Here is a 17,198-nt window from a genome sequence, read left to right as displayed (position 1 = left end):
ATGGTGGTACTTACGCTAGCCAGGGCAATAAATAACGCAAATTGAAAACCGCGGGAAATAAAGGGAGGGAATAAAACCGCGGCCAGATTAAGCACAGTTACACGTGTATATCCGTGGGTCCAGTTTCCTTGTTGTTTCGCATGCGCACGTTCGTTCGTGCGTTTATGTGACCAGCCAATATACCAGCCTGAATATCTGCACCCTACTGCACCCCGACGCTTTTACGATTTTACGTTCTTTGAGCGCGAACACGTTTCGATCTAACCAATTGGAACGCTCGTACACGCGATATTACCCGCCGTTTTGGATTTTGAGACGAATTTTATTTTTCGATGACAATTTTGTTTTCTTTTTCTTTTTACATATAAATTTAACGCTGCATCAACTGCGAAGTTATTAACAGATACGTTTAAAGTATCATGCCGAGTATTATAAATTAAGTATTGGTCTTTGACGAAGCTGGAAATTTTTATCGGTTGCTTTTGTCAAAAATTCTCTTTTCATGTTTATTTCATATTTATTATCTAGGAATTTTTATTTTCTTAGTCTTGGAAGGGCGAGGAAGCAGAGTTACAAGACAGTTTCATTAAATAAAATTATGTCTAACAAGAAATATTATACGATCGTAAAATGTTAAGCCTTGTAAATAGATGTTATCCTGTAAACATGTATTTTTGTCTATTACAGTTCAGATTAAATATTGTAAAATTTTTATTATCGATCGCCAACTAATTTTAATAAATCTAAACGTTAAGGAATCTGTTTATTCGACTCGTATGCTAAACAAGCTGACAATGGATCGTCGAAATGCCGCTGCTAACAGATTATCTCGCCAAATAGCGATTGTTTGACGTATCAACTAACAGGTATTTACAGAGCTCGCGTTCCCTACAAATAATTGCGTGTTGGCCCTAGCTCGAACAGGACACTGCTGTTTAAACTCATTGCGCCAAAATTAATCACCGCCAATGCCATTAACCGCTCCTTCTCTATACCCCAATATTAAAAAATATAAACAACTATTACCACAGTAATTGGAGTTTCGTGTGATTGCTCATTACTAATCACTGAGTTTCGAGTGATAGAATTTAATGTTTGAAATAAAGAAGCGAAAGACGAACGATAACCACATCTTTTTTATCAGCAGTTGTTTCTTTCTAGATTACATGAACATCGTAAGGATACACTATATAATTGTGTAAAATTATAAAAATGTTTGATCTTAATATTTTTATATTATAGTCATTTTATTTACAATCGTATCTAAATTGCATAGATATATTATTATTATATATTATTATATTATATATTATATATATAATAATAATAAGATAGTATAATAAATAATGGATCAAGTGAATGTTAAGCGGATTAGTGTTAGTAAAAAGTCAGATATTTTTATTCAGTTGCAGATACGATAAATCACTAACTACATTCGCTGTTTAATTAATATTTTAGTTATTGACGAGGACACTTTCCAAAGAGATAATAATTTCTCTTCGATCATAAAGCACATAATAATCAAAGCTCTAATATGTAACGTACCTTACCTACTCCAAAAATAAAATCACGTTTAAAGGTCTAGAAATCCCCGAAGTTATTCCAACGAATGTAATTCATAAATAATATATTCGTATTTCTCCATAGAGAGACCAGTTCTACGGTAGATGGACTGTTATCATTCCAGTCACGATCGAATCACACGGTGACTGATCTGTGATCTCCGATATACAGAGCTGTTTGCATCGCGTACCCTGTACTTAATCTCGCGAGCACGCATCGAAGTGGCTTCGTCGACTTTTTCTTTTCTCTTCCTTCTTTTTTTTTCTTCTTCTCATTTTTTTTTTCGTTTTATTTATCCAGTCAGAGCGATGCACGCTCGATCGACCAGCAAGGTTTCTTTCCTCCGTGCTTGCATCCTTTCGAAACCAGCACAGCCCTCTCTGCACGACCGTGCACCGTTTGTTTATTAATGGAAACGTGCTGCAGCATTGCCTTGGAAAGAAATTTTTTCTCCTGGCAAGTTCCAGGAAGAGAAGGAAATGGTTCCCTCGAGTGACCTTTTGTTATTCAGTGGGATACCAACCACCAGGGCTTTACAAGGGTTTTATGCAGGGTGCCTCGCTCGAAGCGATACGACCTGTTATCTCGTAAACTATTACAGATAACAAGCTTTTTTCTTTGATTTATAAGCAGTATAAGCAAGGAATAAAAATTGCGTATGAATGAATCAAATTTCTTTTAAGATTCCAACGGACTCGATATTAAATTCTAACTCAATTGACCTTTTCTTTATTCAACCTACAGAAAAGTATAAATAATAGACTTAGTGAATGCATAAGAATGTACAGTTATAAGTCTATAATTTTAAAACCTATTGTACAAGGAGTATACATAAATTGATTAAGAGATACGTAACTGTCCACATAAGACAACTTGTTTCAAGTGTTGCTGTATTTCTTTTTTAATGAAAAATAGAAGGGTTAACAAAAGTATCCATAATTTTCTTCAGTTAATTAGTAATTTCATAATTTCTCTTCACTGACTTATTCATTGCATGAAGTTATGTGTTTCATCCACATATTAAAAATAATACGACATAGAGTATCTATCTATTTTCCTTTACTGACCGATATAGTTCCGACAGTCTAACGTTCGAATAAAATGCATTCAGTAAATCGAGATCCTATTGTACCTTAATCCTTTAACGCTAATGTGAGATACGAACGCCAACCAATCACCGTTTGGACCAATAAATACAATCATATTTTTTGTATTTATAAAAGTACTTGCTTCGTTCCATTTCCTGCCTGGTGTTTTGCATTTAATCGTGTTAAAAATCTATGATTGGAGCTAGAATCGCAGAAAGGATACGTGTATTATTATATAAGAAAGAAACAATTTCGCTAAAAAACAAGATTGTGTATTTATGATCGGTTAGATCGAAGAAAATTAAGCGGATTAAAGGTAGAACATCAAAGTTCAGGAGAATCCCTTCACAGAGAGGAAATAATCGGACAGGACCGCGTACGTCGGCCACGAGGCTCGGCTTTGCCGGTTGTTCTTCCTTCCGCATCCTTTCCCGTCGGGCTAATGGTTTAATCCTAACACGGATGTTAACTAGATTACGATCGAAAGGAAGGTAGAGCGTGGAAACCTCTCGTCCTGTACACGTTGCCTGCGTTCGCCGCAGAACAAATTAGTCGCGATTACGTGGATAAGGACAAAAAGGGTCGAACGTCGCGATTCGCACCACCACCGGCCACGATGGCTGCCTTCTGCAATTTTCTGCAACGTCGCTCCCTTCCACGGGTGCCAACCTTGGTCGGGATTGTTCCTTCCTTGCCCTCATCCTCCTCTACTCGCAACCAGATTATGGTTTGAACTTCATGCCGCTGGTTGGATGGAAAAATGCGGTATGTTTGCTTCTCTTTAATTTTTGTCGAAAAGAAACTTTGAAACGATAGAATTTGATAGTTTCTCGGTTTTGAATTGACTGAATCGTTTGCGTGATGGTCGTGAATAGGACTTCTTGTTGAATCGATGAAAATCTTGTAGTTAACGGTGATGTTATTCGATAATTTTAATGTTTAATATTTGGTTTATTAAGGCTTTAATCAAGATATGCTTTTAACGTTCAATAAGCTGTCAGTTTAACGTGTATAAATAATAACGAAATCGGTTTTCTGAAACTTCTGGCTGAAAACCATGCATGATATTTGGACAATGAATCTGAAAAATTATTACATTTACTGCAAAGATTCGCAAAAATTCATACAATCACTCATATAATTATTCGCAAATTCGATTTAAATAATTACGAGCGCATCGTGTGCGCGCAGGCTCGCATTAAAACTCGATCAAAACGTGATTACATCGAATCACCTGGTACGAAGATTATCCCATCCACGAAACAATGTAGTCAGGTTGTAATAAGAACATTCGCGAAAGTTCATCGACGAGATCAACTGCTCTCGCTCCTCAATCTCTCCCTCCATCTTCATCCGTCATGAATACCGCCGCGTCAAAAAAATTCCACACATCCCACCCCTTTCATCGTTCCTCTCGTGAATTTATTCTTTTTTCGTTCCCTCTCTTTCTCTCCCCTTCTTTTTTCTTTTTGCTTTTTCTTTTTTTAATTCACGATGACCGCAGAGGAAGGTTGGAGAGAAGGACTCACTTCTGTTGGTGCCACTGGCCAGGGCCCACAGATATTATACTGCCCCCTGAATTATACCGCCATAAAAACGTGATGAAGCGGCTGCGGACTGGCAGAGGCCGGCAAATGGCTCGAAAAATCAAAGAGAACGGGAATAATGGTCAACGAACGGCCGGACAGGCTAATATATTCGTTTTTCTCGGTACGATTCGCGTTGCTGTCCACCCCATCCCTTACGTACCAAGGATCCGTCTATTATTTTCACCAGCAATGACACGTGTGAATTCGCATGGAATTATTCTGCCAAATTTCGTTCGCAAATTTTTTCCCTCGTTGTACGTATTTTCGGGATTCTTTTGTCTTTCTCTTTCATTTTTGTCCCTCTTTAGTAGGGATGTATCTGCGGCAATCGTTTGAATTACGCTGAAAGCAGAATGAATTACTGAATGTTCAAACATCCAAATTCTATTAAATATCTAAATCATTAAAGGAATTTTCACGGACACTCTGACTCTGATTATACTTGCAATACGAATTGAATGTAAAGACGTGAATATGTGACTTTATACGCGCATCAATTATAACAATTAAAGATGAGACATTACTGGAGTTTACTTAGGTTTACTGGAAATGAAATAGATATTATCTCGGGATATTTCCCAACGTATTTTTAGTTTGTTAAATAATGCGAAATTATAAATTCGACATACTTAGTTACTTATGATATACATAGTATAAAATTAAATTCAATTTAGTATATTGTAAATGTATAGAATTCCTCATAGAGTGCAGAATCTTTCAATTGAAAGAAAGGAATTTCTACATATCTGGTCTATTTTCCGAAACCTCAACCTCGAATCTCGCACCGAAATTTGGTTCAGAAATAAAATATAAAAAAAAGAGAAACTTTCCTTTCCTGGTATGCGATTCGAAGACATAGAACGAGTACCTATGTTTCCTGGAAAATCTCGGAACATCTACGATGGAAGGGCAAACTCGAAGACGGAAGTGCGTTCTTACTGCCAAGAATCCGTGAAGAAGAAGAGTTTGGAGGGGAGGAAAAGAGCAGAAATGCCTGTCAGAGTAGCTGAAGCGAATCTCTTTGAGTACTTGATGATGTCTTTGTCTCGCCATGCATTAGTTTTTCTTGCTCTCCACAAGGAAACTTATCTTGCAACGTAATTACCCATCTGAACACGCGCACCAAACGATTTACTTGACTGTTATTACATCCACTCTCAACGTTGCCTTGGACTATCAACAATTGAATTATTGTTTCTTGTTTAAGAATTTCCTAATGAAATTTACGAAACATTTCTTTATCCGCTGTCCATCCTACTCCGAAATGAGTTCTTCCAAATCCTAAAAATGTCCAATTTCTCACAACTAAAAGAATTTGATAAAAATTAGAATAAACGATAGCGCAACTATGTTACATCCAATGAACGAAAGCGTACTCGTTATAATGTTATATTCGTAACATGCTATATTTTATTGATAAAGAGTTTGTTAAAAATTCACAGTGTAACAATAATTAGTATATATTTAATTTTCCAGGAACCAAATGATTAAGATCGATGAAATTGGGCAATTTATGCTTTGTGTCTGTCGCTTATTAAATAAAAACTCGAGTTATAAATTCATTCGTAACCCTGTAATTTATACCGTATACTATATATTTATGATTGATTTACATATATTGATTTTGTTTGAATTGTTTGATCTGATCGCACACTTTTTATGTATGCAGATGATGAAACATGGCTGGGACAACTATGTGAGGTACGCCTGGGGAAAGAACGAGCTAAGACCAATCTCGAAAAGGGGTCACAGCGCTAGTATCTTTGGTGCTTCAAATATGGGTGCGACCATCGTCGATGGCCTCGACACCCTGTACATCATGGGTCTACACGACGAATTCAAGCAAGGCCGTGACTGGATCGCTGAGAATCTCGACTTCGATATCGTAAGTACATAGTTTCTTCTTTTATTTTTGTTTTTGTCTCTCGGAAAATTGTAGCGTTCGAGAAGAAACGTGTAAACGTTGTGCACGTTCCAATGTTACAAATGGAACGCGTTATTGAATGACGGATTGAATTACGTTTTTAATTTGTGAGATAGACATAATTGAAAGAGACGGCGGTACAAGTACTGCGGCAGAATCAAAGGAAGCCACCATTTTCGAAGCTGTTCGCGTAATATTTCAGAAACTTTGCAATTGCATTGGGCGCAATTGATAAAAGATTTTTAGATCGCTTTGATAAATTTCATTCTATCGATGATTTATTTACTCTGCTGTTGTATCATTACTGTTATATTAATTAATTTACGATATCGTAAAAATGAAATTTAATCGAAAGTCAGAATTACTAATTGCATCGGACGTAATGGTTAAGAAATATTTCAATTACATTGAGCGCGATATTTAAACAATTTAAAGGTCTTTTTTATAAGAAAGAGATTCCATTGAAGATCACTAGAAACCCAAATACATTTCGATAATTTTTAAAAAGTTCATATTCTCCTTTTTATATTACGAAATCTCAATTCATTAACAATTATTCCGTCCAACCGCTGAAGTAAGATTTTGCTCACACAAAACTCGATCGTTTCTTTTCCGTTGAATATATCGGCGCGGTACAGATCTCCATAAACGCACGTATACATATATCTGTAAAAACGTTTGACTCACGCATCGAAAGCAATTTCATCGAGTCTCACTCTCGATCGACGTTGGAAATCCTGACGAAACGCAGACTTTTGTCGCGTGTGTGCAGTAGTGTGCACACGTCCTTTCGAAATCAACATTTTTCCTTGCCAAACTTCGTGAAAATGTGTTTACTCTAGCCGATGGTCGTAAGACGTGACAATTCTCCCTCGTCGATTCCACCGTCAAAGGTGAATGCGACTCGAGACATCTCGACGATCCTTGAAATAGTCGGATGACAATTTTTACGAAAGAGTTCTTGAAAGCAAGTAGAATATCGAAGACAGCGAATGATATTTTCAAACTGTCAAATAGGAATTCTTAATACAATTCCATGACAATTGTGAAAATTCTTCGATATTGAATCACATGTCATTTTTGTATAACTGATTATAAAAGAGAAAATACTAAAAACATATGTTTAATATTATCTACTGAATAAAATTTACAGGAAATCAATTAGTAGCCACGTAGAAATAACAATTCTACAAGTTATACTATTAGTAAAAATATATTAGTAAAAAATATGTGAAATCTCTGAAAATATCTTAAATTATGAACAATATTGTCTTCGTTATTACTTTGTTACGTCCGGAAATTTTAAAATTTCTTTGTTTCACCATTTTGAGAGATTTCTTTATTTAATCATTTAAAACACTAGTATTATACGTATTAATGAAATTAATAAATAAATAAAAATGAAAATTCACAGGAATATTCCACAGATATCTAGATACAAATTTTATGTATCATTTTCTCAATGCTCAAACTTGCCTGCACCAGTTATTTCAGCCTTTCAAATGAAACAATATATCAACTTGCATAGCCCTTTCGCGCTTCTATTTAAAAGGCTTCTAGAATTTAATTAAATTATTAATGAGAAAATTCGATCATGGTGAATATCTGATTTAGAACGACGAAGTTATATTACAGGATATTCATAAAAAGTCTATTTCTAAAGACTAATTCATAAAAAGAAGTAGGAAAAACAAGAGCGTTCCTAGCGCTGGAAGAATTCCCACGGTGATTCAAGGTAATCCTTTGAAAATCGTGACTGTTCAAAGGAAGCGAGATCGAACAAATATTCCATGACCTTGACGGACAATGAAAATCTTATCTGCAGAGAGCAGCAGCCACGTTGAAACGCTTTAAATCCTAATCCAAGCTCAGCTACATCTTTCAACCTTCTATATTTTACGCGGCTGTCGGGTTAATTTTAGCATTATCCCGTAAATCGTCGCAAACTTTCATTTTTTCCCTATTCGTATCTATATATATATATATATATAGATTCATTCTTATTATCAAAATATCAAAATAAATGTTAAATGAAAGTAATTTAACTGATGTTGTTAATGAGAAGTGAAGGCTTCGTCATTTCTACAAATATTCTAAATATTATTAATAATATTTATACAATATATGAATTATTATATAAATATGTATACAACTCGTAAAACCTTCTACTCTACAGTTAACGTAACCTCGACTTTTATCTTGAAACTCATCCGGAAAAATTGTAAAACTTCGGACGAAAATCTTCGAAAAAGATGAAGAAACGTAAAAATATCCTTTTTTCGAAATTGAAATCTGAATTAGTTCCTAAAATATCGAATTATAGAAATCGTGAAAATCATAAAAATCGTAAAAGATATGCAGAAAAATCATAAAATTTAAATTTCTAACAAAGGACATTTAAGAAGATACGGAAAATCACGCCATAAAAATCGCCCTTTTTTCGAGGTCGATATCTCAATTAATTTCCAAGATACACGGACTTAAAGTTCGGTATTGGAAACACGCTGGAATAGTGAATGGCGGGCGAAATTCACGTGACCCACATTGTTTCTTGGAAACGTGTACTTTGTGTAGTAGGAGTAGTAGTAGTAGTAGTAATAGTAGTAGTAAAAAATCGTCTGACTCAGCGTCTGCTGGTGGCCACCGCAAGGACGTTGCTCTTGAAATAGGTCAGTGAAGGTGTGCTAGTGAGAGATACGAGTGTGCGAGCGAGAGAGAAAAGTAAACAAGCGAAAAATTATTTTCTTTACAAGATCGTATCTCAAGAGCGCATTTTCCTGAATCTGTCCTATTCACCTGGAACAAAATAAAATGCAGTTTAAAGGGAAAGATCTTACGCTTCTAACTGTGCCAATTGGAATATCCCATTGGATATAATTTTTTAATATGCGAAGCTTCCTTTTTTATGATTAAAAATTATTTGAAAAGATTCTTATATCAAAATTTGACGATATAGAGATAGTGAAAGAACTTAAAGTTAAATAAACCGGATTGAAAATATTTATTTGTTTCTGTTTTATTTTAGATGAAGATTGCTTTTCATATTGGTTGTTTTTAAGATAATTGAGAAAGTTTGTAGAATAAAGGTATGTAGAACAAAATAATGAATAAAATATACACACTGGAAACACTAGTTTCGTAAATATACAGATAACACGTAGTATGCATTCCTTTCACACAAATCAGAGTTATTATAATCAGGTATTGTGTAAATTGAATGAAATGATTAAATTGTCGAATATTTATAGAGACGAACAAAGCAGGAAGGGGTATTAAGCAATGCTACAGGGTGAAATATCAAATCAATGGCAGACAACGAATCATGGTGGTTGCAAAAGGAATTTAATTCCTCTATTGTAAATTCATACTTCTCGCTATAGTAAGAACAGTATTGTTCCCCGTATACCTCTGGCTTCTATTAATACCAACATTCCTTTGTCGATGTTATTCTTTCATTCGATTGATAAATGTAAATTCCTCGCTATAATGCATTGACTGACTATTTGTTATTTTATGGTTTTACAGAACAGAATCATTGTTTTATGGAACTCCGATTCGAAAGCCCCGAAGGGCACAAAATCTTATCTACTTTGCTAAACTTGCGCGAATACACGCGAAACAGTACTCATAGCATAGCGTAGTACTTGTGTCGCTAATAATTCTCCGCGTTTCACGTTGAACGCCATAGGGACGCGAGTTCGACACGATTCGTCGTTTCGCGGTTGAAATTAACAATCCAACTGCGGCGGCTGGTGCTGCTCGTTAATTAACTTAATCGTTATGTAAATCAGTGTCTCGACCGTTCCTTAGGGGGGTGGCAGAAGCAAAGAAGGGGGAAGCTGTAGGAATAAACTTTGTCCAAACGTTTTCGTCGCTAGACAACCGGTCCCGTAAGTACCAGCCGGAGAACTTGGCTCGGTTTATCCAAACTTGGTAACAATCTCCGTTACTTCTGCACCGACGAAACTCCTGGTTATCCAGCCACCCCGACGACTCTCACCCACCCATCGTGCTGGTTGTTACACGAACACCAACCTTCGTCTGGTATTAGAGCGTATTCCTAAGTGGATAAGTTGCCGTATTAACCAGTAACCACCCTGACGTTGAATTTCGTGCCTATCGGGTCGCAGCTGCGCGTCGCGGAAAACGCTTGCTCTTCCACTGTAATTGTCGCTGATAGCAGATAAAGAAACGTTAGTTTGAGTATTTTTGTGTTTGGTCGAAGACTGTTTGAAAGATTGCTTGCATGGAAATTAGAGAAAGGATGATAAGGATGGATTTGTGGCGACACTCAACAACAAATATCGCCACTCGACACTAACTAGCAATGGACTCGATAGCGCAGTTGTTAGCGCCTTAGGTTTCGAACGTTCGGGTTCCGGGTTTGATTCCCGGCGCCCGTAGTCCTATTTTTCTTCCACGCATCAAATTAGAAGAATAATAGCAGTACCCCAACAGCGACATCTACAGCCGGCAACTACAATCATCACGGACAACATATACCACCTCAGATTGATTAATATTGTTGCGAAAGTGATCATAGTTTGTGAATTTTAAGTCGAATTTCAGATACATTGCAAATTCGTTGATCTAATTTGATTGACATTTTGGAAGAACGTCTTTTTAATTGTGTGATATGGAGCACTAAATTTCAGGGGATTTTGATCTTTTCATTTTTAGTAGCACAATTATCAACACTTAATATGTCTTTAAATATTTCACATATACTTAACTTGAATTAAACCAACTTCCAAAAGAAATTTCTGTTTAAATATCAAGAGAATAATGTGAATAATAAAAGTGAATTTTTGTGAAACATTTTTATCGAAAGTTCTTCTATTTGGTAAATTCGATAAATTGTTGTAAGGGTTGAATAATAGCAAGTAATTGAAGGAAGACATAGATATAGATATATTTATATCTATATTTAAAAATATTTTTATGACATTTGAAGACGCGAAGTCACGATGTTATTTAAATATTTGGTTTCTCGAAGAAATATTCCCGAAGGATTTCGCTTCCTAGCGTGGATAATAGAACGTCAAACATTTTCCTGATCTGTGCCAACCTCAACTATTTATGGTGGATTCCTAAACGGATAACTTGGAGTATTAGTCACTTCACCGCGCTGCAAACTCGTGCACAGAAACTGCTCTATTGCTCTTGCCAGAATTTCTAGATAATATTTCACACCTGTGCTATTCGCTTCCTATTCTTCGCGCTACATTCTCCAACTTTCGCCAAGATAAAATATCCTTTTCCCTTTTTCCAACAATTTCTATCGAACAACCTATTTCTCATAAAAAAGATGAAAAACGTAAATGTATTTGGTTGAACGAAAGATTTTTATATTTTTACGAGGTACCGCTATAACAACCTACTAATTACAATTAGTGGGACATGTTACTCGTATGATAGCGTAATAAAAATTTACTTCGAGATAATCCTTAGAAAGAAATATAAAAAAGAGTGTACAGACGCAAGTGATACATATAAAAATGAAAATAAAGAAAAGACGATTCTCTGATTATTTCGCAGTGTATTTTGTTTTCATAATCTCATTTAAAATTACGTGCTGTGATTAAAATATCTTTTGAAATAATCGGCCAATATCGTATGGACACTTTAATAAGAAGACGCTAGGAAACAACTGTAATAAAACTTATTCAACGTAGAAATTAAGAGATTATTCGTGGCAATCTTTTTCTCGCCAATTGGACGTCAAAATGTGCAGTTCATTTGACAGACACAGGAGATAAAATAAATTTTTATCTCCTTGTCTTAAAAATATCAGATATTACATGGAGAATACGGGACCGCTTCGAAAATATAAAATTACACCAGTTTCGACGATAATTTCAATTATAATCAAAACTGAAACGACCAAGTAAAGTACGTTGTTTTACAGCTTCACCTTTCGTTCTGTTGGCTGAAAATAATATCAATTTTTTTTTTACAAATGGCACGACCCGTAACTGGAACGGGACTGTATCAGACTTAATTTAAAGGAGCGATTCTATTACACAGCCACAGTCCGTTCAAATATTGCAGGCGGTGTCCAAGCTATGGTCACGTTCTAAGATATCGGGTAACCCAATGTGGTACCGTGTCCTACCACTTTCGACGCGATTTTCGTGGTTTCGTTTTCCATGCTGACATTTTGCGGCAGGTGTTTCTACGAAGATTACTCGCGAACGCGATTAAATTGATTTTATCTCACAAATTCGTGAAAATTGTTTAATATAAAAGGATGTAACTCATAATTAAACAGCGGATTTTTATGCGTTTCTTTCATGGAGAAGAAACCTGTTCTATATAATTTCTAAATACGTTCAGCTACGTTCAAGCTATCGTGTACTGAATAATTTTTTATAATATCTTGAAATCATCAGAAATGATTTAATATATATGCATACATATATTTAGGCTTATAATATTCATAACATTACGTATGATGATATTCACAGTAATTATATCATTCTATAATAACAACTTATCATAAATTGTATTGAAATTGTAATTACGATATGGGTATTTACCTTACAAAAGAATATTAATTAACAGTTTTTTCGTAAATCGATAAAGAATTTGTTGTAAGCCAATCTCGATCAATTTCTTTAATTTTCCATTATAGCATATAAAATACAATAATTACAATATAATGTCGAAACTATAATTGGGATATACCCAATCATCCAAGGAAACTAAGCTTAATTGAATCTTCGGATTCACATTTTTTTAATGCGATAACTTTCGATCTTTTATCCTAACCCCCTTCAATTTTCATCATTCCGTGATCAAGCGAAGCCCCTTTAATTTTCGTGATCTTCGATTGATCACAGATTTCGAGTCATTCGAATGTTACGAAAACTATCGACGTTCTTTTTTCGTCGAAGTATCGCTTTTTACGAAACATCGCTATTACAATTGATATATCATTTGTTATCACGAATTTTAGATGTTTTCAGCAGTTTGCGATGCAACGAAATTCAATTTTTTCCTTTTTTTGTCGAGTGAGTGAGAGAGAGAGAGAGAGAGAGACAGACAGACAGACAGAGAGAGAGAGAGAGAGGGACGAATTCGTTACCCGCGTTTACAAAGCGGTCTGCCGGAGAAAAAATCGTTTCACTGAAAATAGCTGACTGCGTTTGAATCTCAATAGCAATAACGGGTTAGTTACACCGCTTTAATGGAACAAACTTGTTTGACGCTTTGCTTTTTTTCCCTTCGTTTGCCGTCCGCGAAATGAAAATCTATTACTAGGCCTAAATATTTATCCTGATCGAAAATTATACCTGCGCTCTTTCATTTCCCTGTCAAATATAATTATAAGCCAAACGAGTGGTTCATTATCGTCGGGCATATGAGTATCAAATTGAAACAAAATCACATTATCTTCTATTGAAGTATTCTTCTTAAAATACTATAAGTTCTTGTGCTGATTGAAACAATGATAAGATTGAGATATAAAAATTCGATGAACGCAGCAGGATTAACGATAATACTATATCTTGTTTTAAAAAATTCATATATACAATCGAGGACAAAAATAAGTGGAATAATAATGTTTACTCGAACTAACTGTAGCGTTACATTCTTAAATTTTATTTATTAGCTTTTAACACATTTACTTATTACCCTTTACCTATTACCCTTATAATACATAGATTATGTGGTAAATATTGAACAAAAAGTTCGTCTCATTGTTACGAGCAAACTAAAGAATTTACTTTCTCCTTGAAATCGTGTATCATTTTCAGTCAATGTATCCACTATTCTTTTCGATAAGTTTTCGCCACCATTATGGCAATTTCGTTATTTCATCGAGGTAAAATCGCTTAATCTTTTGAAAAAAAGAAACGTTCCAATTCTTCCAGCTCTTTGTAACAAGTAGCATAAGTGGTAGTTTTAGCGTGTAAGATCTAGAGAATACGATAGGTGGGATAGAATACATGCCATCCAAGCTGCACCAATTTTTGTCAATCAATTAGCGCGTGTGGTTTTGCGTAATCTCGGTGAATGTTTGAACTTGTACCAGCCAATGTCAGGAACATTTTGTTTTATACTTTACGGTTGACTGCTAATTAATCAACAATATCAAGCTAGATTAATTAAATTGAGGTTAATAGTCGTTATTTGAACTCAGACCCATCTCGCTACGAAAAACGGCGCCCAACTTTCTGTTCATCTCAATAATTGAAGATAATATTTACATTTCTGTATAAATGCTTCGTCATATGGAAACTTTATCGATATCTATCTCCACCGCCTGTTCACTCACTTTTATTCTCAACTGTATACAAGCATATATTTAAAAACATATAAGGCTGAGTCGTTGATTGACTCTCAACCACTGCATCAACGATCGACGCTCTCCAAAAAATTCCCTCGGAATTCCAGGAGAATTCTCTACTTCCAAAAGTTCCTCCCTTTTTTAAAAAATCACAAATGTGAAGATTCCAGATGCAAGAGAGAATGCGGATGACGCGCTGGAGGCGTGCTTTTCCACGCGTTGGTCAAATCAACCGTTGGAATAACGAAAGAGACGGAGAGAGAGAGAGAGAAAGAGAGAGGGAGAGAGAGAGAGAAAGGGAAAGATAGAGATAGAGAGACCGGATTAAAAAACAGCGAGTGAAAGGGGGCGCTGCGGGTATTAATCTTCCGGTGGCCGTCCAAGCGCACCCCGTCGGCCTGGTCGAAATCAATTTCAATGCGGCGCGTATGCAAAAAGGATACGGCCGCATAAAACGCGGCCGCGAGTGAATACACCCGGCTACGCCGATATATATTACCCTGTGCAAGATTTATAAAAGAATGAAAACAGTATTCGCGTCCAGCCTGTGCACGCATCGTCGACGAAAAAAGGGGGTTGGTGGGAGGAAAAAAGAGAGAGTATATATATATATGGTTTGTCTCTCTCCTTCTCTCTCGAGGTGGGAACCGATCATGAACGGGTTATATGGACTGGCCCGCGATTCGGACGGCCGATAAATTCGACGAGGAAGCTGACTCCCTAACTGCCACGCGGGTTAAAACGAAACACCACGTCGTATTATGCGCTATCCTGAGCCCACGTGGACGGAACGAAAGCTCAATCGACGCCAAATCCGCTATCTGATGCCTGTTCGAGTTCACAGTTAAGGGGAATACTGGGAGACGATAAAAACGTGAAGTCGATCGAAGTCGAACTTTTGAAGAACTTAACTTGCCTTCGGTACTATGTTCTCATCTCTTGGGTTTTCTCTATGTTTCTCGTACATTCGAGGTAGCAAGTAGCTTACATTTGTATTGTATTAGTTAGCGGGACTCCTAAAGGATAGCTATAACGAAATTTACTAGTTACGTATACGTATATGGTATACAATGAGAAATTAAGTGTAATTAAGAAAATGAAATATAAACTCAAGCATATACACCGACTTATGAAAGTATACGAATATATATCATAGAAACATTTATGTCCGTATTGTATGTGTAATACGACGTATTTTGATTTTGCATTGGCACTGTGTCGAGGCATGATTTTCATGATTGTATCGGTGAAAGAAGTCGATCTGAAAATGTATATAGAAGTCGCAAGATATTTATTGCAAACGTTGCTTGTAAAAATTTAATTCGCTATAGATAGGTGACATATGAAATATCAACCTACTGAATATTATTAATAGTGACATTAAATATTTTCTAGTCTTCGCGTACATTTTTAGATTCGTTTCAAATTTTTCAGCATAATGGTGATAGTCGAATTTCATTGTAGTAATAATAAAATTTGAAAATGTTTTGTATAAGACGCATAAATATTCATGAACGATTTCTAAAACTGATGAAAATGCTCTTGCGGGCAATTGTATGGACGGTGTACGTTTTGCCATAACATTCCTAAAATACAACGGTTCTCCTTACAATGTTACGCCAGTGGATCCAATGTATTCGTTGGATCCTCTTGACGCCAATCCGCATATTTCGTGCACGCATTGTTCCCGGAGACAGTGCGTGCACCGAAGTTGCCGGTGCATTTTTAATGAAGTCTCCCTTTCGGAGAGGAGCGGTTTTCGGTGCCTTTGTGACGAACCGTGGTACGGGCACGCCTTTAAACAGGCTAACTTGTTTTATTTGTCGTTCTCTGGAGACACCTACTGCCATTGAACGCCGACCTTGCCGCCTCCAACTATACGAAACGCGACCGTTTCTTCAGACACGAATAAAATCACAACCAAACGTCTAAAAATATCTGTCGCCTTTTCTCTATTATTCCATCTCTTATTTTTCGATTTTCACTCTTTCGTTACGATTTTGTTCCACTTATTCTTCGATTTTTCTCAATATTCTTCGCGAAATTCGTTCGTGCAGTTGAAAAAAGAGAAAGTTTCGTAGCGATTAAAAGTTTTGTAAAATATTTTCCTTTGTAAACAGACAATTACTAACCGTGCGTTTATAAAGAATTTAAAGATACAAAAACATGGCACAGGGAACATGGTAAAACTACGATCTTCGTCGATTTAGAAATGGTAAATGGAACATTTCGACTGAAGAAGAACAACACGTATAATACGTAAATGAAACAAGCTCGAAAATCTACATACATCCGCAAGTATGCGATTTGTAGACGGGCGTTTCTCACAAGCGTTTAAACCGATGGGTAGCCACCCCTGAAACTTGCACCGGTCTAGCACGCAGCTGAAAGTTATTTATCTGCCGGTTTGGAAAGGTTAATCAGGATCACGTCAAATCCAGGTTGCGGATAGGGTTATGAGCTCACGGATGGGTAGGCTAACCGTGCAAATTATGGGACGTGGTAACGTCTCTCCAATTCTCTCCAACCGGAGTTCTTATCCAACGAAACACTGTAATTAGCGCAAAGTCATCGTGCCTTTATGAGTTTCGTGTGGCCGTGGTGAAACAGAGAAGAGATGTTGGCCTTGAGTCATCAACTACCTAATCCTTGCTCTGTTTCTCTCATGGAATACTTTAATCAAGACGACTCTTAAAACCCGTCATCAGAACCGATTCGATGGCGGACGATGAAATTGCGCG

At 36.2% G+C, this 17,198-nt stretch overlaps 1 protein-coding gene across 3 annotated transcripts in view; it reads left to right on the top strand.

Moving 5' to 3' along the window:
- Positions 1-17,198, top strand: part of LOC126914738 (mannosyl-oligosaccharide alpha-1,2-mannosidase IA-like) — a 588,982-nt gene that overhangs the window by 566,491 nt on the left and 5,293 nt on the right. For 2 of the 3 annotated variants that reach the window (XR_007709787.1, XR_007709786.1), the window contains one exon: positions 5,910-5,953. Coding sequence is in view for 1 of the 3 variants with exons in the window: in XM_050719122.1 (XP_050575079.1) it covers positions 5,910-6,125 (216 nt within the window). In the remaining 2 variants the exon portion in view is untranslated. Of the gene's footprint in view, positions 1-5,909; positions 6,126-17,198 lie in introns of those variants that run through there. The other variant, XM_050719122.1, reaches the window with a different exon arrangement.

This window comes from Bombus affinis, chromosome 3 (assembly GCF_024516045.1).
Source record: "Bombus affinis isolate iyBomAffi1 chromosome 3, iyBomAffi1.2, whole genome shotgun sequence".
Taxonomy (NCBI): domain Eukaryota; kingdom Metazoa; phylum Arthropoda; class Insecta; order Hymenoptera; family Apidae; genus Bombus; species Bombus affinis.
The sequence above is the reverse complement of the archived record's forward strand: the minus strand, read 5'-3'. Positions and strand labels throughout refer to the sequence as shown.